The 26,404-nt window shown below is 44.6% G+C and overlaps 1 protein-coding gene across 1 annotated transcript in view; it reads left to right on the forward strand.

The window, feature by feature from the left end:
* The window catches only part of LOC112247717 (dorsal-ventral patterning tolloid-like protein 1), a gene marked incomplete at its 5' end in the record, with an annotated part of 57,982 nt that extends 32,491 nt beyond the window's left edge, over positions 1-25,491 (forward strand). Inside the window, 6 exons of the mRNA XM_042314135.1 lie at positions 14,403-14,534; positions 17,048-17,175; positions 18,444-18,657; positions 20,803-20,883; positions 24,342-24,511; positions 25,239-25,491. Coding sequence (XP_042170069.1) covers positions 14,403-14,534; positions 17,048-17,175; positions 18,444-18,657; positions 20,803-20,883; positions 24,342-24,511; positions 25,239-25,373 — 860 coding nt within the window. The remainder of the gene's footprint in view (positions 1-14,402; positions 14,535-17,047; positions 17,176-18,443; positions 18,658-20,802; positions 20,884-24,341; positions 24,512-25,238) is intronic.
* Positions 25,492-26,404: the final 913 nt, after the last annotated feature.

Here is a 26,404-nt window from a genome sequence, read left to right on the forward strand (position 1 = left end):
AAGGATCTGGAGAAGGTCTGTATGGAGGAGTGGGCCAAAATCCCTGCTGCAGTGTGTGCAAACCTGGTCAAGAACTACAGGAAACGTATGATCTCTGTAATTGCAAACAAAGGCTTCTGTACCAAATATTAAGTTCTGCTTTTCTGATGTATCAAATACTTATGTCATGCAATAACATGCAAATTAATTACTTAAAAATCATACAATGTGATTTTCTGGATTTTTGTTTTAGATTCCGTCTCTCACAGTTGAAGTGTACTTATGATAAAAAATTACAGACCTCTACATGCTTTGTAAGTAGGAAAACCTGCAAAATCGTATATATGTATATATGCAAATAAATGTATATTTTTATATGGGGATCTCTGTCAGTCTCCTAGGGATACCTGTTATTCTCCTAGGGATATCTGTTAGTCTCCTAGGGATATCTGTTAGTTTCCTAGGGATTTCTGTCAGTTTCCTAGGGATATCTGTTATTCTCCTAGGGATATCTGTTATTCTCCTAGGGATATCTGTTAGTTTCCTAGGGATATATGTCAGTCTCCTAGGGATTTCTGTTAGTCTCCTAGGGATACCTGTTATTCTCCTAGGGATATCTGTTAGTCTCTCCTAGGGATACCTGTTAGTCTCCTATCTGTCTGTCTCCTAGGGAAATCTAGGGTCTGTCTCCTAGGGATATCTGTTATTCTCCTAGGGATATCTGTCAGTCTCCTAGGGATATCTGTCAGTCTCCTAGGGATATCTGTCAGTCTCCTAGGGATATCTGTCAGTCTCCTAGGGATATCTGTCAGTCTCCTAGGGATATCTGTTAGTCTCCTAGGGATATCTGTTATTCTCCTAGGGATACCTGTTAGTCTCCTAGGGATATCTGTTAGTCTCCTAGGGATATCTGTTATTCTCCTAGGGATACCTGTTAGTCTCCTAGGGATACCTGTTAGTCTCCAAGGGACAACTGTTCGTTGGCCAGTTGCTTGAGGGAGGCCCCTCTCACCGTAATACCACAACACACTGTAGTTTCAGGACAGCACCGTAATACCACAACACACTGTAGTATCAGGATAGCACCGTAATACCACAACACAATGTAGTATCAGGACAGCACTGTAGTATCAGGATAGCATATACCACACACACTGTAGTATCAGGACAGCACCGTAATACCACACACACTGTAGTATCAGGATAGCACCGTAATACCCACACACTGTAGTATCAGGATAGCACCGTAATACCACAACACACTGTAGTATCAGGATAGCACCGTAATACACACACACTGTAGTATCAGGATAGTATCACCGTAATACCACACACTGTAGTATCAGGATAGCACCGTAATACCACACACTGTAGTATCAGGATAGCACCGTAATACCACACACTGTAGTATCAGGATAGCACCGTAATACCACACACTGTAGTATCAGGATAGCACCGTAATACCACACACTGTAGTATCAGGATAGCACCGTAATACCACACACTGTAGTATCAGGATAGCACCGTAATACACACACACTGTAGTATCAGGATAGCACCGTAATACCACACACTGTAGTATCAGGATAGCACCGTAATACCACACACACTGTAGTATCAGGATAGCACCGTAATACCACACACTGTAGTATCAGGATAGCACCGTAATACCACACACTGTAGTATCAGGATAGCACCGTAATACCACACACACTGTAGTATCAGGGATAGTATCAGGATAGCACACTGTAGTATCGTAATACCACACACTGTAGTATCAGGATAGCACCGTAATACCACACACTGTAGTATCAGGATAGCACCGTAATACCACACACACTGTAGTATCAGGATAGCATAGCACACACTGTAGTATCAGGATAGTAATACCACACACACTGTAGTATCAGGATAGCACCGTAATACCACACACTGTAGTATCAGGATAGCACCGTAATACCACACACTGTAGTATCAGGATAGCACCGTAATACCACACACTGTAGTATCAGGATAGCACCGTATCAGGATACCACACACTGTAGTATCAGGATAGCACCGTAATACCACACACACACTGTAGTATCAGGATAGCACCGTAATACCACACACTGTAGTATCAGGATAGCACCGTAATACCACACACTGTAGTATCAGGATAGCACCGTAATACCACACACTGTAGTATCAGGATAGCACCGTAATACCACACACTGTAGTATCAGGATAGCACCGTAATACCACACACTGTAGTATCAGGATAGCACCGTAATACCACACACACTGTAGTATCAGGATAGCACCGTATATACACACACACTGTAGTATCAGGATAGCACCGTAATACCACACACTGTAGTATCAGGATAGCACCGTAATACCACACACTGTAGTATCAGGATAGCACCGTAATACCACACACTGTAGTATCAGGATAGCACCGTAATACCACACACTGTAGTATCAGGATAGCACCGTAATACCACACACTGTAGTATCAGGATAGCACCGTAATACCACACACTGTAGTATCAGGATAGCACCGTAATACCACACACACTGTAGTATCAGGATAGCACCGTAATACCACACACTGTAGTATCAGGATAGCACCTGTAGGATAGCACCACACACTGTAGTATCAGGATAGCACCGTAATACCACACACTGTAGTATCAGGATAGCACCGTAATACCACACACACTGTAGTATCAGGATAGCACCGTAATACCACACACACTGTAGTATCAGGATAGCACCGTAATACCACACACTGTAGTATCAGGATAGCACCGTAATACCACACACTGTATAGTATCAGGATAGCAGTATCAGGATAATACCACACACTGTAGTATCAGGATAGCACCGTAATACCACACACTGTAGTATCAGGATAGCACCGTAATACCACACACTGTAGTATCAGGATAGTATCAGGATAGCACCGTAATACCACACACACTGTAGTATCAGGATAGCACCGTAATACCACACACTGTAGTATCAGGATAGCACCGTAATACACACACACACTGTAGTATCAGGATAGCACCGTAATACCACACACTGTAGTATCAGGATAGCACCGTAATACCACACACTGTAGTATCAGGATAGCACCGTAATACCACACACTGTAGTATCAGGATAGCACCGTAATACCACACACTGTAGTATCAGGATAGCACCGTAATACCACACACTGTAGTATCAGGATAGCACCGTAATACCACACACTGTAGTATCAGGATAGCACCGTAATACCACACACTGTAGTATCAGGATAGCACCGTAATACCACACACTGTAGTATCAGGATAGCACCGTAATACCACACACTGTAGTATCAGGATAGCACCGTAATACCACACACTGTAGTATCAGGATAGCACCGTAATACCACACACTGTAGTATCAGGATAGCACCGTAATACCACACACTGTAGTATCAGGATAGCACCGTAATACCACACACTGTAGTATCAGGATAGCACCGTAATACCACACACTGTAGTATCAGGATAGCACCGTAATACACACACACTGTAGTATCAGGATAGCACCGTAATACCACACACTGTAGTATCAGGATAGCACCGTAATACCACACACTGTAGTATCAGGATAGCACCGTAATACCACACACTGTAGTATCAGGATAGCACCGTAATACCACACACTGTAGTATCAGGATAGTAATACCACACACGTATCAGGATACCACCACACACTGTAGTATCAGGATAGCACCGTAATACCACACACTGTAGTATCAGGATAGCAGTAATACCACACACACTGTAGTATCAGGTAATACCACACACTGTAGTATCAGGATAGCACCGTAATACCACACACTGTAGTATCAGGATAGCACCGTAATACCACACACTGTAGTATCAGGATAGCACCGTAATACCACACACTGTAGTATCAGGATAGCACCGTAATACCACACACTGTATCAGTATCAGGATAGCACCGTAATACCACACACTGTAGTATCAGGATAGCACCGTAATACCACACACTGTAGTATCAGGATAGCACCGTAATACCACACACTGTAGTATCAGGATAGCACCGTAATACCACACACTGTAGTATCAGGATAGCACCGTAATACCACACACTGTAGTATCAGGATAGCAGCACTGTAGTATCAGGATAGCACCGTAATACCACACACTGTAGTATCAGGATAGCACCGTAATACCACACACTGTAGTATCAGGATAGCACCGTAATACCACACACTGTAGTATCAGGATAGCACCGTAATACCACACACTGTAGTATCAGGATAGCACCGTAATACCACACACTGTAGTATCAGGATAGCACCGTAATACCACACACACTGTAGTATCAGGATAGCACCGTAATACCACACACTGTAGTATCAGGATAGTATCAGGATAGCACCGTAATACCACACACTGTAGTATCAGGATAGCACCGTAATACCACACACTGTAGTATCAGGATAGCACCGTAATACCACACACTGTAGTATCAGGATAGCACCGTAATACCACACACTGTAGTATCAGGATAGCACCGTAATACCACACACTGTAGTATCAGGATAGCACCTGTAATACCACACACACTGTAGTATCAGGATAGCACCGTAATACCACACACTGTAGTATCAGGATAGCACCGTAATACCACACACTGTAGTATCAGGATAGCACCGTAATACCACACACTGTAGTATCAGGATAGCACCAGGATAATACCACACACTGTAGTATCAGGATAGCACCGTAATACCACACACTGTAGTATCAGGATAGCACCGTAATACCACACACTGTAGTATCAGGGCACCGTAATACACACACTGTAGTATCAATACCACACACTGTAGTATCAGGATAGCACCGTAATACCACACACTGTAGTATCAGGATAGCACCGTAATACCACACACACTGTAGTATCAGGATAGCACCGTAATACCACACACTGTAGTATCAGGATAGCACCGTAATACCACACACTGTAGTATCAGGATAGCACCGTAATACCACACACACTGTAGTATCAGGATAGCACACTGTAGTATCAGGATAGCACCGTAATACCACACACTGTAGTATCAGGATAGCACACTGTAGTATCAGGATAGCAATACCACACACACTGTAGTATCAGGATAGCACCGTAATACCACACACTGTAGTATCAGGATAGCACCGTAATACCACACACTGTAGTATCAGGATAGCACCGTAATACCACACACTGTAGTATCAGGATAGCACCGTAATACCACACACTGTAGTATCAGGATAGCACACTGTAGTATCAGGATACCACACACTGTAGTATCAGGATAGCACCGTAATACCACACACTGTAGTATCAGGATAGCACCGTAATACCACACACTGTAGTATCAGGATAGCACCGTAATACCACACACTGTAGTATCAGGATAGCACCGTAATACCACACACTGTAGTATCAGGATAGCACTGTAGTATCAGGATAATACCACACACTGTAGTATCAGGATAGCACCGTAATACCACACACTGTAGTATCAGGATAGCACCGTAATACACACACTGTAGTATCAGGATAGCACCGTAATACCACACACTGTAGTATCAGGATAGCACCGTAATACCACACACTGTAGTATCAGGATAGCACCGTAATACCACACACTGTAGTATCAGGATAGCACCGTAATACCACACACTGTAGTATCAGGATAGCACCGTAATACCACACACTGTAGTATCAGGATAGCACCGTAATACCACACACACACTGTAATACCACACACTAGTATCAGGATAGCACCGTAATACCACACACTGTAGTATCAGGATAGCACCGTAATACCACACACTGTAGTATCAGGATAGCACCGTAATACCACACACTGTAGTATCAGGATAGCACTGTAATACACACTGTAGTATCAGGATAGCACCGTAATACCACACACTGTAGTATCAGGATAGCACCGTAATACCACACACTGTAGTATCAGGATAGCACCGTAATACCACACACTGTAGTATCAGGATAGCACCGTAATACCACACACTGTAGTATCAGGATAGCACTGTAATACCACACACTGTAGTATCAGGATAGCACCGTAATACCACACACTGTAGTATCAGGATAGCACCGTAATACCACACACTGTAGTATCAGGATAGCACCGTAATACCACACACTGTAGTATCAGGATAGCACCGTAATACCACACACTGTAGTATCAGGATAGCACTGTAGTATAATACCACACACACTGTAGTATCAGGATAGCACCTGTAGTATCAATACCACACACACTGTAGTATCAGGATAGCACCGTAATACCACACACTGTAGTATCAGGATAGCACCGTAATACCACACACACTGTAGTATCAGGATAGCACCGTAATACCACACACTGTAGTATCAGGATAGCACCGTAATACCACACACTGTAGTATCAGGATAGCACCGTAATACCACACACTGTAGTATCAGGATAGCACACTGTAGTATCAGGATAGCACCCACACACTGTAGTATCAGGATAGCACACTGTAGTATAATACCGTAATACCACACACTGTAGTATCAGGATAGCACCGTAATACCACACACTGTAGTATCAGGATAGCACCGTAATACCACCACACACTGTAGTATCAGGATAGCACCGTAATACACACACACTGTAGTATCAGGATAGCACCGTAATACCACACACTGTAGTATCAGGATAGCACCGTAATACCACACACTGTAGTATCAGGATAGTAATACCACACACTGTAGTATCGTAATACCACACACTGTAGTATCAGGATAGCACCGTAATACCACACACTGTAGTATCAGGATAGCACCGTAATACCACACACTGTAGTATCAGGATAGCACCGTAATACCACACACTGTAGTATCAGGATAGCACCGTAATACCACACACTGTAGTATCAGGATAGCACCGTAATACACACTGTAGTATCAGGATAGCACTGTAGTATCAGGATAGCACCGTAATACCACACACTGTAGTATCAGGATAGCACCGTAATACCACACACTGTAGTATCAGGATAGCACCGTAATACCACACACTGTAGTATCAGGATAGCACTGTAGTATCAGGATAGCACCGTAATACCACACACACTGTAGTATCAGGATAGCACCGTAATACCACACACACTGTAGTATCAGGATAGCACACTGTAGTATCAGGATACCACCACACACTGTAGTATCAGGATAGCACCGTAATACCACACACTGTAGTATCAGGATAGCACCGTAATACCACACACTGTAGTATCAGGATAGCACCGTAATACCACACACTGTAGTATCAGGATAGCACCGTAATACCACACACTGTAGTATCAGGATAGCACACACACTGTAGTATCAGGATAGCACCGTAATACCACACACTGTAGTATCAGGATAGCACCGTAATACCACACACTGTAGCAGTATCAGGATAGCACCGTAATACCACACACACTGTAGTATCAGGATAGCACCGTAATACCACACACTGTAGTATCAGGATAGCACCGTAATACCACACACTGTAGTATCAGGATAGCACCGTAATACCACACACTGTAGTATCAGGATAGCACCGTAATACCACACACTGTCAGTATCAGGATAGCACCGTAATACCACACACTGTAGTATCAGGATAGCACCGTAATACCACACACTGTAGTATCAGGATAGCACCGTAATACCACACACTGTAGTATCAGGATAGCACCGTAATACCACACACTGTAGTATCAGGATAGCACCGTAATACCACACACTGTAGTATCAGGATAGCACCGTAATACCACACACTGTAGTATCAGGATAGCACCGTAATACCACACACTGTAGTATCAGGATAGCACCGTAATACCACACACTGTAGTATCAGGATAGCACCGTAATACCACACACTGTAGTATCAGGATAGCACCGTAATACCACACACACTGTAGTATCAGGATAGCACCGTAATACACACAGTAGTATCAGGATAGCACCGTAATACCACACACTGTAGTATCAGGATAGCACCGTAATACACACACACTGTAGTATCAGGATAGCACCGTAATACCACACACTGTAGTATCAGGATAGCACCGTAATACCACACACTGTAGTATCAGGATACCACACACTGTAGTATCAGGATAGCACCGTAATACCACACACTGTAGTATCAGGATAGCACCGTAATACCCACACACACTGTAGTATCAGGATAGCACCGTAATACCACACACTGTAGTATCAGGATAGCACCGTAATACCACACACTGTAGTATCAGGATAGCACCGTAATACCACACACTGTAGTATCAGGATAGCACCGTAATACCACACACTGTAGTATCAGGATAGCACCGTAATACCACACACTGTAGTATCAGGATAGCACCGTAATACCACACACTGTAGTATCAGGATAGCACCGTAATACCACACACTGTAGTATCAGGATAGCAGCACACTGTAGTATCAGGATACCACACACTGTAGTATCAGGGATAGCACCGTAATACCCACACACTGTAGTATCAGGATAGCACCGTAATACCACACACTGTAGTATCAGGATAGTATCAGGATACCGTAATACCACACACTGTAGTATCAGGATAGCACCGTAATACCACACACTGTAGTATCAGGATAGCACCGTAATACCACACACTGTAGTATCAGGATAGCACCGTAATACCACACACTGTAGTATCAGGATAGCACCGTAATACCACACACTGTAGTATCAGGATAGCACCGTAATACCACACACTGTAGTATCAGGATAGCACCGTAATACCACACACTGTAGTATCAGGATAGCACCGTAATACCACACACTGTAGTATCAGGATAGCACCGTAATACCACACACTGTAGTATCAGGATAGCACCGTAATACCACACACTGTAGTATCAGGATAGCACCGTAATACCACACACTGTAGTATCAGGATAGCACCGTAATACCACGTAACACACTGTAGTATCAGGATAGCACCGTAATACCACACACTGTAGTATCAGGATAGCACCGTAATACCACACACTGTAGTATCAGGATAGCACCGTAATACCACACACTGTAGTATCAGGATAGCACCGTAATACCGTAATACCACACACACTGTAGTATCAGGATAGCACCGTAATACCACACACTGTAGTATCAGGATAGCACCGTAATACCACACACTGTAGTATCAGGATAGCACCGTAATACCACACACTGTAGTATCAGGATAGCACCGTATCAATAGCACCGTAATACACACTGTAGTATCAGGATAGCACCGTAATACCACACACTGTAGTATCAGGATAGCACCGTAATACCACACACTGTAGTATCAGGATAGCACCGTAATACCACACACTGTAGTATCAGGATAGCACCGTAATACCACACACTGTAGTATCAGGATAGCACCGTAATACCACACACTGTAGTATCAGGATAGCACCGTAATACCACACACTGTAGTATCAGGATAGCACCGTAATACCACACACTGTAGTATCAGGATAGCACCGTAATACCACACACTGTAGTATCAGGATAGCACCGTAATACCACACACTGTAGTATCAGGATAGCACCGTAATACCACACACTGTAGTATCAGGATAGCACCGTAATACCACACACTGTAGTATCAGGATAGCACCGTAATACCACACACTGTAGTATCAGGATAGCACCGTAATACCACACACTGTAGTATCAGGATAGCACCAGGATAATACCACACACTGTAGTATCAGGATAGCACCGTAATACCACACACTGTAGTATCAGGATAGCACCGTAATACCACACACTGTAGTATCAGGATAGCACCGTAATACCACACACTGTAGTATCAGGATAGCACCGTAATACCACACACTGTAGTATCAGGATAGCACCGTAATACCACACACTGTAGTATCAGGATAGTATACCACACACTGTAGTATCAGGATAGCACCGTAATACCACACACTGTAGTATCAGGATAGCACCGTAATACCACACACACTGTAGTATCAGGATAGCACCGTAATACCACACACACTGTAGTATCAGGATAGCACCGTAATACCACACACTGTAGTATCAGGATAGCACTGTAATACCACACACTGTAGTATCAGGATAGCACCGTAATACCACACACTGTAGTATCAGGATAGCACCGTAATACCACACACTGTAGTATCAGGATAGCACCGTAATACCACACACTGTAGTATCAGGATAGCACCGTAATACCACACACTGTAGTATCAGGATAGCACCGTAATACCACACACACTGTAGTATCAGGATAGCACCGTAATACCACACACTGTAGTATCAGGATAGCACCGTAATACCACACACACTGTAGTATCAGGATAGCACCGTAATACCCACACACTGTAGTATCAGGATAGCACCGTAATACCACACACTGTAGTATCAGGATAGCACCGTAATACCACACACTGTAGTATCAGGATAGCACCGTAATACCACACACTGTAGTATCAGGATAGCACCGTAATACCACACACACTGTAGTATCAGGATAGCACCGTAATACCACACACTGTAGTATCAGGATAGCACCGTAATACCACACACTGTAGTAATACCACACACTGTAGTATCAGGATAGCACTAATACCACACACTGTAGTATCAGGATAGCACCGTAATACCACACACTGTAGTATCAGGATAGCACCGTAATACCACACACTGTAGTATCAGGATAGCACCGTAATACCACACACTGTAGTATCAGGATAGCACCGTAATACCACACACTGTAGTATCAGGATAGCACCGTAATACCACACACACTGTAGTATCAGGATAGCACCGTAATACCACACACTGTAGTATCAGGATAGCACCGTAATACCACACACTGTAGTATCAGGATAGCACCGTAATACCACACACTGTAGTATCAGGATAGCACCGTAATACACACACACTGTACCACACACTGTAGTATCAGGATAGCACCGTAATACCACACACTGTAGTATCAGGATAGCACACACGTCAATACCACCACACTGTAGTATCAGGATAGCACCGTAATACCACACACTGTAGTATCAGGATAGCACCGTAATACCACACACTGTAGTATCAGGATAGCACCGTAATACACACACACTGTAGTATCAGGATAGCACCGTAATACCACACACTGTAGTATCAGGATAGCACCGTAATACCACACACTGTAGTATCAGGATAGCACCGTAATACCACACACTGTAGTATCAGGATAGCACCGTAATACCACACACCAGGATAGCACCGTACCACACACTGTAGTATCAGGTAGCATACCACACACACTGTAGTATCAGGATAGCACCGTAATACCACACACTGTAGTATCAGGATAGCACCGTAATACCACACACTGTAGTATCAGGATAGCACCGTAATACCACACACTGTAGTATCAGGATAGCACCGTAATACCACACACTGTAGTATCAGGATACCACACACACTGTAGTATCAGGATAGCACCGTAATACCACACACTGTAGTATCAGGATAGCACCGTAATACCACACACACTGTAGTATCAGGATAGCACCGTAATACCACACACACTGTAGTATCAGGATAGCACCGTAATACCACACACTGTAGTATCAGGATAGCACCGTAATACCCACACACTGTAGTATCAGGATAGCACCGTAATACCACACACTGTAGTATCAGGATAGCACCGTAATACCACACACTGTAGTATCAGGATAGCACCGTAATACCACACACACTGTAGTATCAGGATAGCACTGTAGTATCAGGATAATACCACACACACTGTAGTATCAGGATAGCACCGTAATACCACACACTGTAGTATCAGGATAGCACCGTAATACCACACACTGTAGTATCAGGATAGCACCGTAATACCACACACACTGTAGTATCAGGATAGCACCGTAATACCACACACTGTAGTATCAGGATAGCACCGTAATACCACACACTGTAGTATCAGGATAGCACCGTAATACCACCACACACTGTAGTATCAGGATAGCACCGTAATACCACACACTGTAGTATCAGGATAGCACCGTAATACCACACACTGTAGTATCAGGATAGCACCGTAATACCACACACTGTAGTATCAGGATAGCACCGTAATACCACACACTGTAGTATCAGGATAGCACCGTAATACCACACACTGTAGTATCAGGATAGCACCGTAATACCACACACTGTAGTATCAGGATAGCACCGTAATACCACACACTGTAGTATCAGGATAGCACCGTAATACCACACACTGTAGTATCAGGATAGCACCGTAATACCACACACACTGTAGTATCAGGATAGCACCGTAATACCACACACTGTAGTATCAGGATAGCACCGTAATACCACACACTGTAGTATCAGGATAGCACCGTAATACCACACACTGTAGTATCAGGATAGCACCGTAATACCACACACACTGTAGTATCAGGATAGCACCGTAATACCACACACTGTAGTATCAGGATAGCACCGTAATACCACACACTGTAGTATCAGGATAGCACCGTAATACCACACACTGTAGTATCAGGATAGCACCGTAATACCCACACACTGTAGTATCAGGATAGCACCGTAATACCACACACTGTAGTATCAGGATAGCACCGTAATACCACACACTGTAGTATCAGGATAGCACCGTAATACCACACACTGTAGTATCAGGATAGCACCGTAATACCACACACTGTAGTATCAGGATAGCACCGTAATACCACACACTGTAGTATCAGGATAGCACCGTAATACCACACACTGTAGTATCAGGATAGCACCGTAATACCACACACTGTAGTATCAGGATAGCACCGTAATACCACACACTGTAGTATCAGGATAGCACCGTAATACACACACACTGTAGTATCAGGATAGCACCGTAATACCACACACTGTAGTATCAGGATAGCACCGTAATACCACACACTGTAGTATCAGGATAGCACCGTAATACCACACACTGTAGTATCAGGATAGCACCGTAATACCACACACTGTAGTATCAGGATAGCACCGTAATACCACACACTGTAGTATCAGGATAGCACCTGTAGTAATACCACACACTGTAGTATCAGGATAGCACCGTAATACCACACACTGTAGTATCAGGATAGCACCGTAATACCACACACTGTAGTATCAGGATAGCACCGTAATACCACACACTGTAGTATCAGGATAGCACACTGTAGTATAATACCGTAATACCACACACTGTAGTATCAGGATAGCACCGTAATACCACACACTGTAGTATCAGGATAGCACCGTAATACCACACACTGTAGTATCAGGATAGCACCGTAATACCACACACTGTAGTATCAGGATAGCACCGTAATACCACACACACTGTGCTATCAGGATAGCACACGTATCAGGATAGCACCGTAATACACACACTGTAGTATCAGGATAGCACCGTAATACCACACACTGTAGTATCAGGATAGCACCGTAATACCACACACTGTAGTATCAGGATAGCACCGTAATACCACACACTGTAGTATCAGGATAGCACCGTAATACACACACACACTGTAGTATCAGGATAGCACCGTAATACCACACACTGTAGTATCAGGATAGCACCGTAATACCACACACTGTAGTATCAGGATAGCACCGTAATACCACACACACTGTAGTATCAGGATAGCACCGTAATACCACACACTGTAGTATCAGGATAGCACCGTAATACCACACACTGTAGTATCAGGATAGCACCGTAATACCACACACTGTAGTATCAGGATAGCACCGTAATACCACACACTGTAGTATCAGGATAGCACCGTAATACCCACACACTGTAGTATCAGGATAGCACCGTAATACCACACACTGTAGTATCAGGATAGCACCGTAATACCACACACACTGTAGTATCAGGATAGCACCGTAATACCACACACTGTAGTATCAGGATAGCACCGTAATACCACACACGTGTAGTATCACACACACTGTAGTATCAGGATAGCACCGTAATACCACACACTGTAGTATCAGGATAGCACCGTAATACCACACACTGTAGTATCAGGATAGCACCGTAATACCACACACTGTAGTATCAGGATAGAACTGTAAGGAGGATTTGAGGTTTCAGTAAAAACAGATTTTGTTTCTAGGAGGTAAAGTCTATCTTCTGATCTAGCAACCATCACTCTAGTCTCTCTCCCTCCCTCCCCAGGATAGCCCCCCTCCCTCCCTCCTCACTCTAGTATCAGGATAGCACCTCCCTCCCTCCCTCCCTCCCTCCCTCCCTCCCTCCCTCCCTCCACTTCAGATCAGGATGAATGCAGTAAGGATAATGGTGGCTGCCAACATGACTGTATAAACACGGTGGGATCAGGATCGTATGCCAGTGTATCAGGACACGGATTCATACTACATGAGAACAAACATGACTGCAAAGAAGGTAGGTAGCACCGTAATACACACACACACACAGGATACACACACACACACACACACACACACATCAGGACACACACGTAACACCACACACACAGTACAGGATACACACACACACACACACACACTGGTATCAGGATACACCGTAATACCACACACACTGTAGTATCAGGATACACACACACACACACACACTGTAGTATCAGGATAGCACCGTACATACACACACACTGTAGTATCAGGATAGCACACACACACACACACTCTGGTACCCACACACTGTAGTATCAGGATAGCACCGTAATACCACACACTGTAGTATCAGGATAGCACCGTAATACACACACACTGTAGTATCACACACACACACACACACACACACACTGTACACACACACACAGCCCACAGTCCCTCTGTTTTCATAAACAGACTCTACTTTCAACATCTGGTGGCCCGTAAGGCTTCAAAGTGTGTGTGTGTGGTGCACCGTAATACCACACACTGTAGTATGTGTGTGTGTGTGTGTGTGTGTGAGTGAGTGTTTTTGTGTGTGTGTGTCTTTGTGTTTGTGTGTGTGTTTGTGTTGTGTGTGTGTTTGTGTGTGTGTGAATTGGGAATATAGATGTGACCCACTACCATGTGAAAACCTAAATGCTGTCTGAAAGGAGACATTGAGACTGTGATTGTTTGGTGTTGAATAATGAAGGAACAATCTGTCCTCTCTTTCCTTCTCCTCCGTCTCTCCTCCCTCTCTCCTCTGTCTCTCCTCCATCTCTCCTCCCTCTCTCCTCCCTCTCTCCTCCCTCTCCTCCGTCTCTCCTCCCTCTCTCCTCCGTCTCTCCTCCGTCTCTCCTCCGTCTCTCCTCCCTCTCTCCTCCGTCTCTCCTCCCTCTCTCCTCCCTCTCTCCTCCCTCTCTCCTCCGTCTCTCCTCCCTCTCTCCTCCGTCTCTCCTCCCTCTCTCCTCCGTCTGTCCTCCCTCTCTCCTCCGTCTCTCCTCCCTCTCTCTCCTCTCTCTCTCTCCTCCCTCTCTCCTCTCTCTCTCCTCCTTCTCTCCTCCTCTCTCTCCTCCTCTCTCTCCCCTCTCCTCCGTCTCTCCTCCGTCTGTCCTCCGTCTGTCCTCCGTCTCTCCTCCCTCTCTCCTCCGTCTGTCCTCCGTCTCTCCTCCCTCTCTCCTCTGTCTCTCCTCCTTCTGTCCTCCGTCTCTCTCCTCCCTCTCTCCTCTGTCTCTCCTCACTCTCTCCTCCTCTCTCCTCCTCCTCTCCTCCTCCCTCTCTCCTCCGTCTCTCCTCACTCTCTCCTCCGTCTCTCCTCCGTCTCTCCTCCTTCGTCTCTCCTCCGTCTCTCCTCACTCTCTCCTCTGTCTCTCCTCACTCTCTCCTCTGTCTCTCCTCCGTCTCTCCTCCCTCTCTCCTCACTCTCTCCTCCGTCTCTCCTCCTTCGTCTCTCCTCCGTCTCTCCTCACTCTCTCCTCTGTCTCTCCTCACTCTCTCCTCTGTCTCTCCTCCGTCTCTCCTCACTCTCTCCTCCGTCTCTCCTCCTTCGTCTCTCCTCCGTCTCTCCTCACTCTCTCCTCTGTCTCTCCTCCTGTCTCTCCTCCGTCTCTCCTCACTCTCTCCTCCTTCGTCTCTCCTCCGTCTCTCCTCACTCTCTCCTCTGTCTCTCCTCACTCTCTCCTCTGTCTCTCCTCCGTCTCTCCTCACTCTCTCCTCCGTCTCTCCTCCGTCTCTCCTCCTTCGTCTCTCCTCCGTCTCTCCTCACTCTCTCCTCTGTCTCTCCTCACTCTCTCCTCCGTCTCTCCTCACTCTCTACTCCCTCTCTCCTCCGTCTCTCCTCCGTCTGTCCTCCGTCTCTCCTCCCTCTCTCCTCCGTCTGTCCTCCGTCTCTCCTCCCTCTCTCCTCTGTCTCTCCTCCTTCTGTCCTCCGTCTCTCCTCCCTCTCTCCTCCGTCTCTCCTCCCTCTCTCCTCCGTCTCTCCTCCGTCTCTCCTCCCTCTCTCCTCCGTCTCTCCTCCGTCTGTCCTCCGTCTCTCCTCCTTCCTCTCTCCTCCGTCTCTCCTCCTCTCTCCTCTGTCTCTCCTCACTCTCTCCTCCGTCTCTCTCCTCCTCTCTCTCCTCTCTCCTCCGTCTCTCCTCCGTCTCTCCTCCGTCTGTCCTCCGTCTCTCCTCCTCTCTCCTCCGTCTGTCCTCCGTCTCTCCTCCTCTCTCCTCTGTCTCTCCTCCTCTCTCCTCCTCCGTCTCTCCTCCCTCTCTCCTCCGTCTCTCCTCACTCTCTCCTCCGTCTCTCCTCCCTCTCTACTCCCTCTCTCCTCCGTCTCTCCTCCGTCTGTCCTCCGTCTCTCCTCCGTCTCTCCTCCGTCTCTCCTCTGTCTCTCCTTCCTTCTGATTCATTTCCTCTTCATCTCTGGCCCTGACCCCCTGCTTCCTGTCTGTGTGTGTGTGCTTACGCGTTTGTGTGTGCCTGCTTGGCTGCACATGTGTGTGTGTGTGTGTGTGTGTGTGTGTGTGTGTGTGTGTGTAGCTGAGTGTAAGCATAAGGTCCACAGCCCCAGCGGGACCATGAACAGCCCCAACTGGCCTGATAAATATCCCAGTAGGAAGGAATGTACCTGGGACATCACCACTACACCTGGACACAGAGTCAGACTGGTGAGGAACACACACACCTGGTCACAGAGTCAGACTGGTGAGGAACACACACACCTGGTCACAGAGTCAGACTGGTGAGGAACACACACACCTGGTCACAGAGTCAGACTGGTGAGGAACACACACACCTGGTCACAGAGTCAGACTGGTGAGGAACACGCACACCTGGTCACAGAGTCAGACTGGTGAGGAACACACACACCTGGTCACAGAGTCAGACTGGTGAGGAAACACACACCTGGTCACAGAGTCAGACTGGTGAGGAACACACACACCTGGTCACAGAGTCAGACTGGTGAGGAACACACACACCTGGTCACAGAGTCAGACTGGTGAGGAACACACACACCTGGTCACAGAGTCAGACTGGTGAGGAACACACACACCTGGTCACAGAGTCAGACTGGTGAGGAACACACACACCTGGTCACAGAGTCAGACTGGTGAGGAACACACACACCTGGTCACAGAGTCAGACTGGTGAGGAACACACACACCTGGACACAGAGTCAGACTGGTGAGGAACACACACACCTGGACACAGAGTCAGACTGGTGAGGAACACACACACCTGGACACAGAGTCAGACTGGTGAGGAACACACACACCTGGTCAGAGTCAGACTGGTGAGGAACACACACACCTGGTCACAGAGTCAGACTGGTGAAACACGTCTGTCTGTCTGTTGTTTAATTCTTTACCAGGTCACTGGATTACAGCATTAGAGTTGGAATGGTGTGGGTTTTCATGTGGAACAATGAGGCCTTGAAGCAAAGCAGATCTGTCTGTGTGTCTGTGTGTCTTTGTGTCTGTGTGTGTCTGTGTTTTCAGACAGATGATGTCATGCTAATAAATCTGTCTCTTAGTCAGGTTTCAGTTTAGGACCACACACTCTCTCTCTCTGTCTCTCTCTCTCGCTCTCTCTCTGTCTCGCTCTCTCTCTCTCTCATTCAATTCAAGGGGCTTTATTGACATGGGAAACATGTGTTAACATTGCCAAAGCAAGTGATATAGATAATATACACAAGTGAAATAAACAATACAAATTAACAGTAAACATTACACATCTGTCTCTCCCTCTCCCTCTCCCTCTCTCTCTCTTTCTCTCTCTCTCTCTCTCTCTCTCTCCCTCCATCCTACCTCTTTCTCTCTCTCTCTCTCTCTCTCTGTCTCTCCCTCTCTTTCTCTCTGTCTCTTTCTCTGTCTCTCCCCTTCCCTCCTCTCTCTGTCTCTCTCTCTCTCCCTCTTTCTTCCCCCTCTTTCTCCAGTCATTTAATGAATTTGAGATCGAGCAGCATCAGGAGTGTGCCTATGATCACCTGGAGGCCTTTGACGGGGAGGGTGACTCAGCGGCCATCTTGGGTCGGCTGTGTGGCAGTAAGATTCCGGAACCGCTGGTCTCCACGGGTAACAAGATGTACCTGCGTTTCATCTCTGACGCCTCGGTTCAGAGGAAAGGATTCCAGGCCACACACTCCACTGGTATGGACTGGATGGGGTCTCTCTCTCTCTCTCTCTCTCTCTCTCTTTCTCTCTCTCTCTCTCTCTCTCTCTCCTCTCTGTCTGTCTCTCTCTCTCTCTCTCTCTCTCTCTCTGTCTCTCTCTCTCTCTCTCTCTCTCTCGATCTCTCTCTGTCTCTCTCTCTCTTGATCTCTCTCTCTTTCTTTCTCTCTCTCTCTCTTTCTCTCTCTCTCTCTCTCTCTCTCTCTCTCTCTCTCTCTCTCTCTCTTTCTTTCTTTCGATCTCTCTCTGTCTCTCTCTCTGTGTGTGCAAATGTGTGTTTATTGTTCTACTTTGATAAACCACCCTTTGATGTAACTAAACAGTAAGTTCTACCTGTCAGTGTCCAGTGATGATCATATTGTAACTAGACAGTAAGTTCTACCTGTCAGTGTCCAGTGATGATCATATTGTAACTAGACAGTAAGTTCTACCTGTCAGTGTCCAGTGATGATCATATTGTAACTAGTAAGTTCTACCTGTCAGACAGTAAGTTCTACCTGTCAGTGTCCAGTGATGATCATATTGTAACTAGACAGTAAGTTCTACCTGTCAGTGTCCAGTGATGATCATATTGTAACTAGACAGTAAGTTCTTCCTGTCAGTGTCCAGTGATGATCATATTGTGTAACTAGACAGTAAGTTCTACCTGTCAGTGTCCAGTGAAGGTAAAGCAGTCCACTGCCCCCTCTAGTGGTGAATACCAGAACATGCAACAACAACAAAAATAGTTTTAACGTGGCACGATATCTATATCTATTATCTCCTCTTCTAGAGGGAGGGAGGGAGGGGAGGGAGGGAGGGAGGAAGGGGGAGAGGGAGGGAGGAAGGGGAGAAGGAGGGAGGGAGGGAGGGAGGGAGGGAGGGAGGAGGGAGGGAGGGAGGAAGGGGAGGGGAGGGAGGGAGGGAGGGAGGGAGGGGGAGGGAGGGAGGGAGGGAGGGAGGGGGAGGGAGGGAGGGAGGGGGAGAAGGAGGGAGGAAGGGGGAGGGAGGGAGGGAGGGAGGGAGGGAGGGAGGGAGGGGGAAGGGGAGAAGGAGGGAGGGAGGGAGGGAGGGAGGGAGGGAGGGAGGGAGGGGGAGGGAGGGAGGGAGGGGAGAAGGAGGGAGGAGGGGGAGGGAGGGAGGAAGGGGAGAGGGAGGGAGGAGGGGAGAGGGAGGGAGGGAGGGAGGGAGGGAGGGAGGGAGGGGGAGGGAGGGAGGGGGAGGGAGGGAGGGGAGAGAGGGAGGGAGGGAGGGAGGGAGGGAGGGAGGGAGGGAGGGAGGGAGGGAGGGAGGGAGGGAGGGGAGAGAGAGGGAGGGAGGGAGGGAGGGAGGGAGGGAGGGAGGGAGGGAGGGAGGGGGAGGGAGGGGAGAGAGAGGGAGGGGAGAGAGGGAGGGGGAGAGAGGGAGGGAGGGAGGGGATAGCTATATCTTGGTCTATATTTGTTTATTTAGTCTGAAGCAAAGTGTTAATGTCCCTGTCTGTCTCTCTCCTCTTCTAGTGTGGAGGGAGGTTCATTTCACTCTCTAAATGTCCCTGTCTGTCCCTCTCCTCTTCTAGTGTGGAGGGAGGTTCATTTCACTCTCTAAATGTCCCTGTCTGTCCCTCTCCTCTTCTAGTGTGGAGGGAGGTTCATTTCACTCTCTAAATGTCCCTGTCTGTCCCTCTCCTCTTCTAGTGTGGAGGGAGGTTCATTTCACTCTCTAAATGTCCCTGTCTGTCTCTCTCCTCTTCTAGTGTGGAGGGAGGTTCATTTCACTCTCTAAATGTCCCTGTCTGTCCCTCTCCTCTTCTAGTGTGGAGGGAGGTTCATTTCACTCTCTAAATGTCCCTGTCTGTCCTCTCCTCTTCTAGTGTGGAGGGAGGTTCATTTCACTCTCTAAATGTCCCTGTCTGTCTCTCTCCTCTTCTAGTGTGGAGGGAGGTTCATTTCACTCTCTAAATGTCCCTGTCTGTCCCTCTCCTCTTCTAGTGTGGAGGGAGGTTCATTTCACTCTAAATGTCCCTGTCTGTCTCTCTCCTCTTCTAGTGTGGAGGGAGGTTCATTTCACTCTCTAAATGTCCCTGTCTGTCCCTCTCCTCTTCTAGTGTGGAGGGAGGTTCATTTCACTCTCTAAATGTCCCTGTCTGTCTCTCTCCTCTTCTAGAGTGTGGAGGGAGGTTGAAGGCAGAGACTCGTCAGAAGAACCTCTACTCACACTCCCAGTTTGGAGATAACAACTACCCTGGTATATATACACACACACACACACACACACACACACACACACACCCTCTGAAGGACGACTACAAGCTGTGTATACTGTTGTGGTTGTAATTTTATGGTGTGTATGATGTCACAGCTGTCAATCCAAAGGAACACTTACACTTGTCAGGTTGATGGTTTTTCTATTAATTTAATTTCTATTGTTTTCTGTTCGTCTCTATTCTACTCTATTCTATTCTACTCTATTCTATTCTACTCTGTTTTACTCTACTCTGTTTTACTCTACTCTATTCTACTCTATTCTATTCTACTCTATTCTATTCTACTCTGTTTTACTCTACTCTACTCAATTCAACTCTATTCTACTCTACTCTACTCTATTCTACTCTATTCTACTATATTCCTCTCTACTCTACTCTAATCTGTTTTTCTACTCTATTCTATTCTACTCTGTTTTACTCTACTCTATTCTACTCTATTCTACTCTATTCTATTCTACTCTATTCTATTCTACTCTGTTTTACTCTACTCTACTCAATTCAACTCTATTCTACTCTACTCTACTCTATTCTACTCTATTCTACTATATTCTCTCTACTCTACTCTAATCTGTTTTACTCTTTTCTATTCTACTCTATTCTGCTTTACTCTACTCTATTCTACTCTATTCTCTTCTCTGCTCTACTCTATTCAATTCTACTCTATTCTATTCTATTATTCTCTGCTCTACTCTATTAAATTCTACTCTATTCTGCTTTACTCTACTCTATTCTATTCTCTGCTCTACTCTATTCAATTCTACTCTATTCTGTTTTACTCTACTCTTTTCTATTCTACTCTATTCTGCTTTACTCTACTCTATTCTACTCTATTCTCTTCTCTGCTCTACTCTATTCAATTCTACTCTATTCTATTGTACTCTATTCTATTCTATTATTCTCTGCTCTACTCTATTCAATTCTACTCTATTCTGCTTTACTCTACTCTATTCTATTATACTCTACTCTGCTCTACTCTATTCAATTCTACTCTATTCTGCTTTACTCTACTCTTTTCTATTATACTCTATTCTGCTTTACTCTACTCTATTCTACTCTATTCTCTGCTCTACTCTATTCAATTCTACTCTATTCTATTGTACTCTATTCTATTCTATTATATTCTACTCTATTCTATTTTATTCTATTTTACTCTATTCTGCTTTACCCTACCCTATTCTACTCTTCTCTACTCTATTCTACTATATTCTACTCTATTCTACCCTATTCTATTTCACTATATCCTACTCCATTCTACTGTATTCTATTATACTCTATTCTACTCTATTCTGCTTTACCCTACTCTATTCTACTCAATTCTATTCAACTATATTATACTCTATTCTACTCTATTTTACTCTATTCAATTATATTCTATTCTATTATATTCTATTTGACTCTATTATACTCTATTTTAATCTATTCTACTCTTTTCTACTCTATTTTACTCTACTCTGTTCTACTCTACTCTATTCTACTCTATTTTACTCAATTTTATTCTACAATAATCTACCCTAATCTTTTCTATTCTACTCTATTCTGCTTTACTCTACTCTCCTCTATTCTACTGTACTCTATTCTACTCTACTCTACTCTATTCTACTCTATTTTACTCCACTCTAATCTACTCTATTCTACTCTATTCTATTTTATTCTATTCTATTCTACTCTACTCTACTCTATTTTACTCTCCTCTGTTCTACTCTATTTTACTCCACTCTACTCTATTTTACTCTACTCTACTCTATTCTATTTTACTCTACTCTACTCTATTCTATTTTATTCTATTCTACTCTACTATATTTTACTCTCCTCTGTTCTACTCTATTTTACTCCACTCTACTCTACTCTACTCTATTTTACTCTCCTCTGTTCTACTCTATTTTACTCTATTTTTCTCTCTTCTGTTCTACTCTATTTTCTTCTACTCTACTCTATTTTACTCTACTCCACTCTACTCCACTCTACTCTATTCTACTCTACTCTATTTTACTCTACTCTACTCTCCTCTGTTCTACTCTATTTTACTCTACTCTACTCTATTTTACTTTCATCTGTTCTACTCTATTTTACTCTACTCTACTCTATTTTACTCTACTCTTCTCTACCCTATTTTACTCTCCTCTCCTCTGTTCTACTCTATTTTACTCTACTCTACTCTATTTTACTCTCCTCTGTTCTACTCTATTCTACTCTACTCTACTCTTTTATTATACTCTACTCTACTCTATTTTACTCTCCTCTATTCTACTGTACTCTATTCTACTCTACTCTACTCTATTCTACTCTCCTCTGTTCTACTCTACTCTATTCTACTCTATTTTACTCTACTCTACTCTATTTTACTCTACTCTATTCTACTCTATTCTACTCTATTCAATTTCATTCTATTCTACTCTACTCTATTTTACTCCCCTCTGTTCTACTCTATTTTACTCCACTCTACTCTATTTTACTCTACTCTATTTTACTCTACTACTACTCCACTCTACTCTATTCTACTCTATTCTACTCTATTCAATTTTATTCTATTCCACTCTACTCTATTTTATTCTACTCTATTCTACTCTACTCTACTCTATTTTACTCTACTCTACTCTATTTTACTCTACTCTACTCTATTTTACTCTCATCTGTTCCACTCTATTTTACTCTACTCGACTCTATTTTACTGTACTCTATTCTACTCTATTTTACTCCACTCTACTCTATTCTATTCTACTCTATTCTACTCTATTCTATTCTACTCTACTCTATTTTACTCTCCTCTGTTCTACTCTATTTTACTCTACTCTACTCTATTTGACTCTACTCTACTCTATTTTACTCTACTCTACTCTATTTTAACCTACTCTACTCTACTCTATTTTACTCTACTCTCCTCTATTTTACTCTACTCTACTCTATTTTATTCTACTCTCCTCTACTCTATTCTATTTTACTCTCCTCTGTTCTACTCTACTCTATTCTCTACTCTATTTTACTCTACTCTATTTACTCTATTCTATTTCATTTATTCTACTCTACTATATTTTACTCTCCTCTGTTCTACTCTACTCTATTCTACTCTACTCTATTTTTACTCTACTCTATTCTACTCTATTCTATTTCATTCTATTCTACTCTACTATTTTTACTCTCCTCTACTCTACTCTATTTTACTCTCCTCTGTTCTACTCTACTCTATTCTACTCTACTCTATTTTACTCTACTCTATTTTACTCTACTCTATTCTACTCTATTCTATTTCATTCTATTCTACTCTACTATATTTTACTCTCCTCTGTTCTACTCTATTTTTAATCTACTCTACTCTATTTTACTCTTCTCTACTCTATGTTACTCTTCTCTACTCTATTTTACTCTCCTCTGTTCTACTCTATTTTACTCTACTCTACTTTACTGTACACTCGTCTCCTCTCTGCTCTCCTCTTCTCTCCAGGCCATACGGACTGTGAGTGGTTGGTGACGTCAGAGGAGGGTTACGGAATAGAGTTGACCTTTACGACCTTCGAGGTGGAGGAGGAGGCGGACTGTGGTTATGACTACATAGAGCTGTACGATGGTTATGACTCTAACTCACACAGACTGGGACGGTTCTGTGGTTCTGGGGTAAGGAGGGGTATCACATACATAATGACTCTAACTCACACAGACTGGGACTGTTCTGTGGTTCTGTGGTAAGGATGGGGGGGTAGATGGGGGAGGTGTCATTGAATGCTATTGAAGTTATCTTGGCCATAGGCAGTGTAACCAGGAACTAGCCCTGGTTACCAGTATTTGTTGTCAGTTATCTTGGCTATAGGCAGTGTAACCAGGAACTAGCCCTGGTTACCAGTATTTGTTGTCAGTCATCTTGGCCATAGGCAGTGTAACCAGGAACTAGCCCTGGTTACCAGTATTTGTTGTCAGTTATCTTGGCCATAGGCAGGGTAACCAAGAACTAGCCCTGGTTACCAGTATTTGTTGTCAGTTATCTTGGCTATAGGCAGTGTAACCAAGAACTAGCTCCGGGTAGCTTTATTTGTTGCAATGTTGAAAATCCAACAATATGTGGATAATGTTTTTTATTTATTTTAGAAGAAATAGTGAATTCTTTAAGAAAAGTCCAACTGTACTGTAGGTATTCATCTACTGTTATTATCTCTATCCTTCATCTTATCACCTCTACATTACCTCTCTCTGTCATCCCTCTCTCTCTCTGATTGATCTGTCATATCTCTCTCATCTCTGTCTCTTTCTCTCTCTCTGATCCCTATGTCTCTCTCTCTCTCTCTCTCTTTCTCTCTCTCATCTCTCTCCCTCTCATCCTCTGTCATCTCTCGCCCTCCCTCCCTAGCCCAGAGAGGAGATCTACTCTGCGGGTGACGCGGTGTTGATCCGTTTCCATAGCGACGACACCATCAGTAAGAAGGGGTTCCACATCCGCTACATCAGCACCCAGTTCCAGCAGAACCTTCACACCAGGAAGTGATGTCACAACACCCCGACCCCTAGCCTCACTGTGCCGACAAGACAACCACAGGCCCCTTTTCTCCTCTGACTGACAGGCGCCAAATACACACACACACACACACACACACACACAAACACACACAAACACACACTGTTTTGAAGAGAGGAGTGAGTGTGGGTGAGAACCAGAGGAGAGAGGGGGAGGACTGATCAGTCCGTCTCTTAACAGGGGAGCTTCTAGAACTCTGAGGACTACATGTGAAGAGAGACTGGATCACAGCTTCACACTGTAACAGGATTAATGGAACTGCTTTAACGACGGGAACTGGAATAAATACTGAAACTGGATTAAATATGGAAACTGGATTAAATACTGAAACTGGATTCAACACTGAAACTGGATTAAATACTGAAACTGGATTAAATACGGAAACTGGATTAAATTCTGAAACTGGATTAAATACTGAAACTGGATTAAATACTGAAACTGGATTCAATTCTGAAACTGGAGTGTGAACAGGAACTGGATTTAATACTGGAACTGGAGTGACTAACTAACTGACTGGCTGTTTGGCTGGCTGAGTCGCTGACTATTTGACTGAGTGACTGGCTGACTATTTTACTGGCTAACTGACTGACTGTCTGATTGGCTGGTTGACTGATTGACTGGCTGACTGACTGTCTGATTGGCTGGTTGACTGATTGACTGGCTGACTGACTGTCTGATTGACTGGCTGACTGACTGTCTGATTGGCTGGCTGACTGTTTTACTGGCTGTTTGGCAGGCTGACTGACTGGCTAACTGATTCACTGATGGACTGGCTGACTGACTGATTGGCTAACTGATTCACTGATGGACTGGCTGACTGACTGACTGGCTGACTGACTGACTGGCTGACTGAGAGAAGCATGAGGTAACGCTGAGGCAACATTATACAAACTGAGAGACAACATCCTGATAACTTTCTGACAACTTCCTGTTCAGACAACGTTTCAGACAAAACTCATACGAGAGACGACGTTCAGACAACGGCCAGACAACTTACGGTG

Source organism: Oncorhynchus tshawytscha, unplaced genomic scaffold (assembly GCF_018296145.1).
Source record: "Oncorhynchus tshawytscha isolate Ot180627B unplaced genomic scaffold, Otsh_v2.0 Un_contig_1165_pilon_pilon, whole genome shotgun sequence".
NCBI classification, from domain to species: domain Eukaryota; kingdom Metazoa; phylum Chordata; class Actinopteri; order Salmoniformes; family Salmonidae; genus Oncorhynchus; species Oncorhynchus tshawytscha.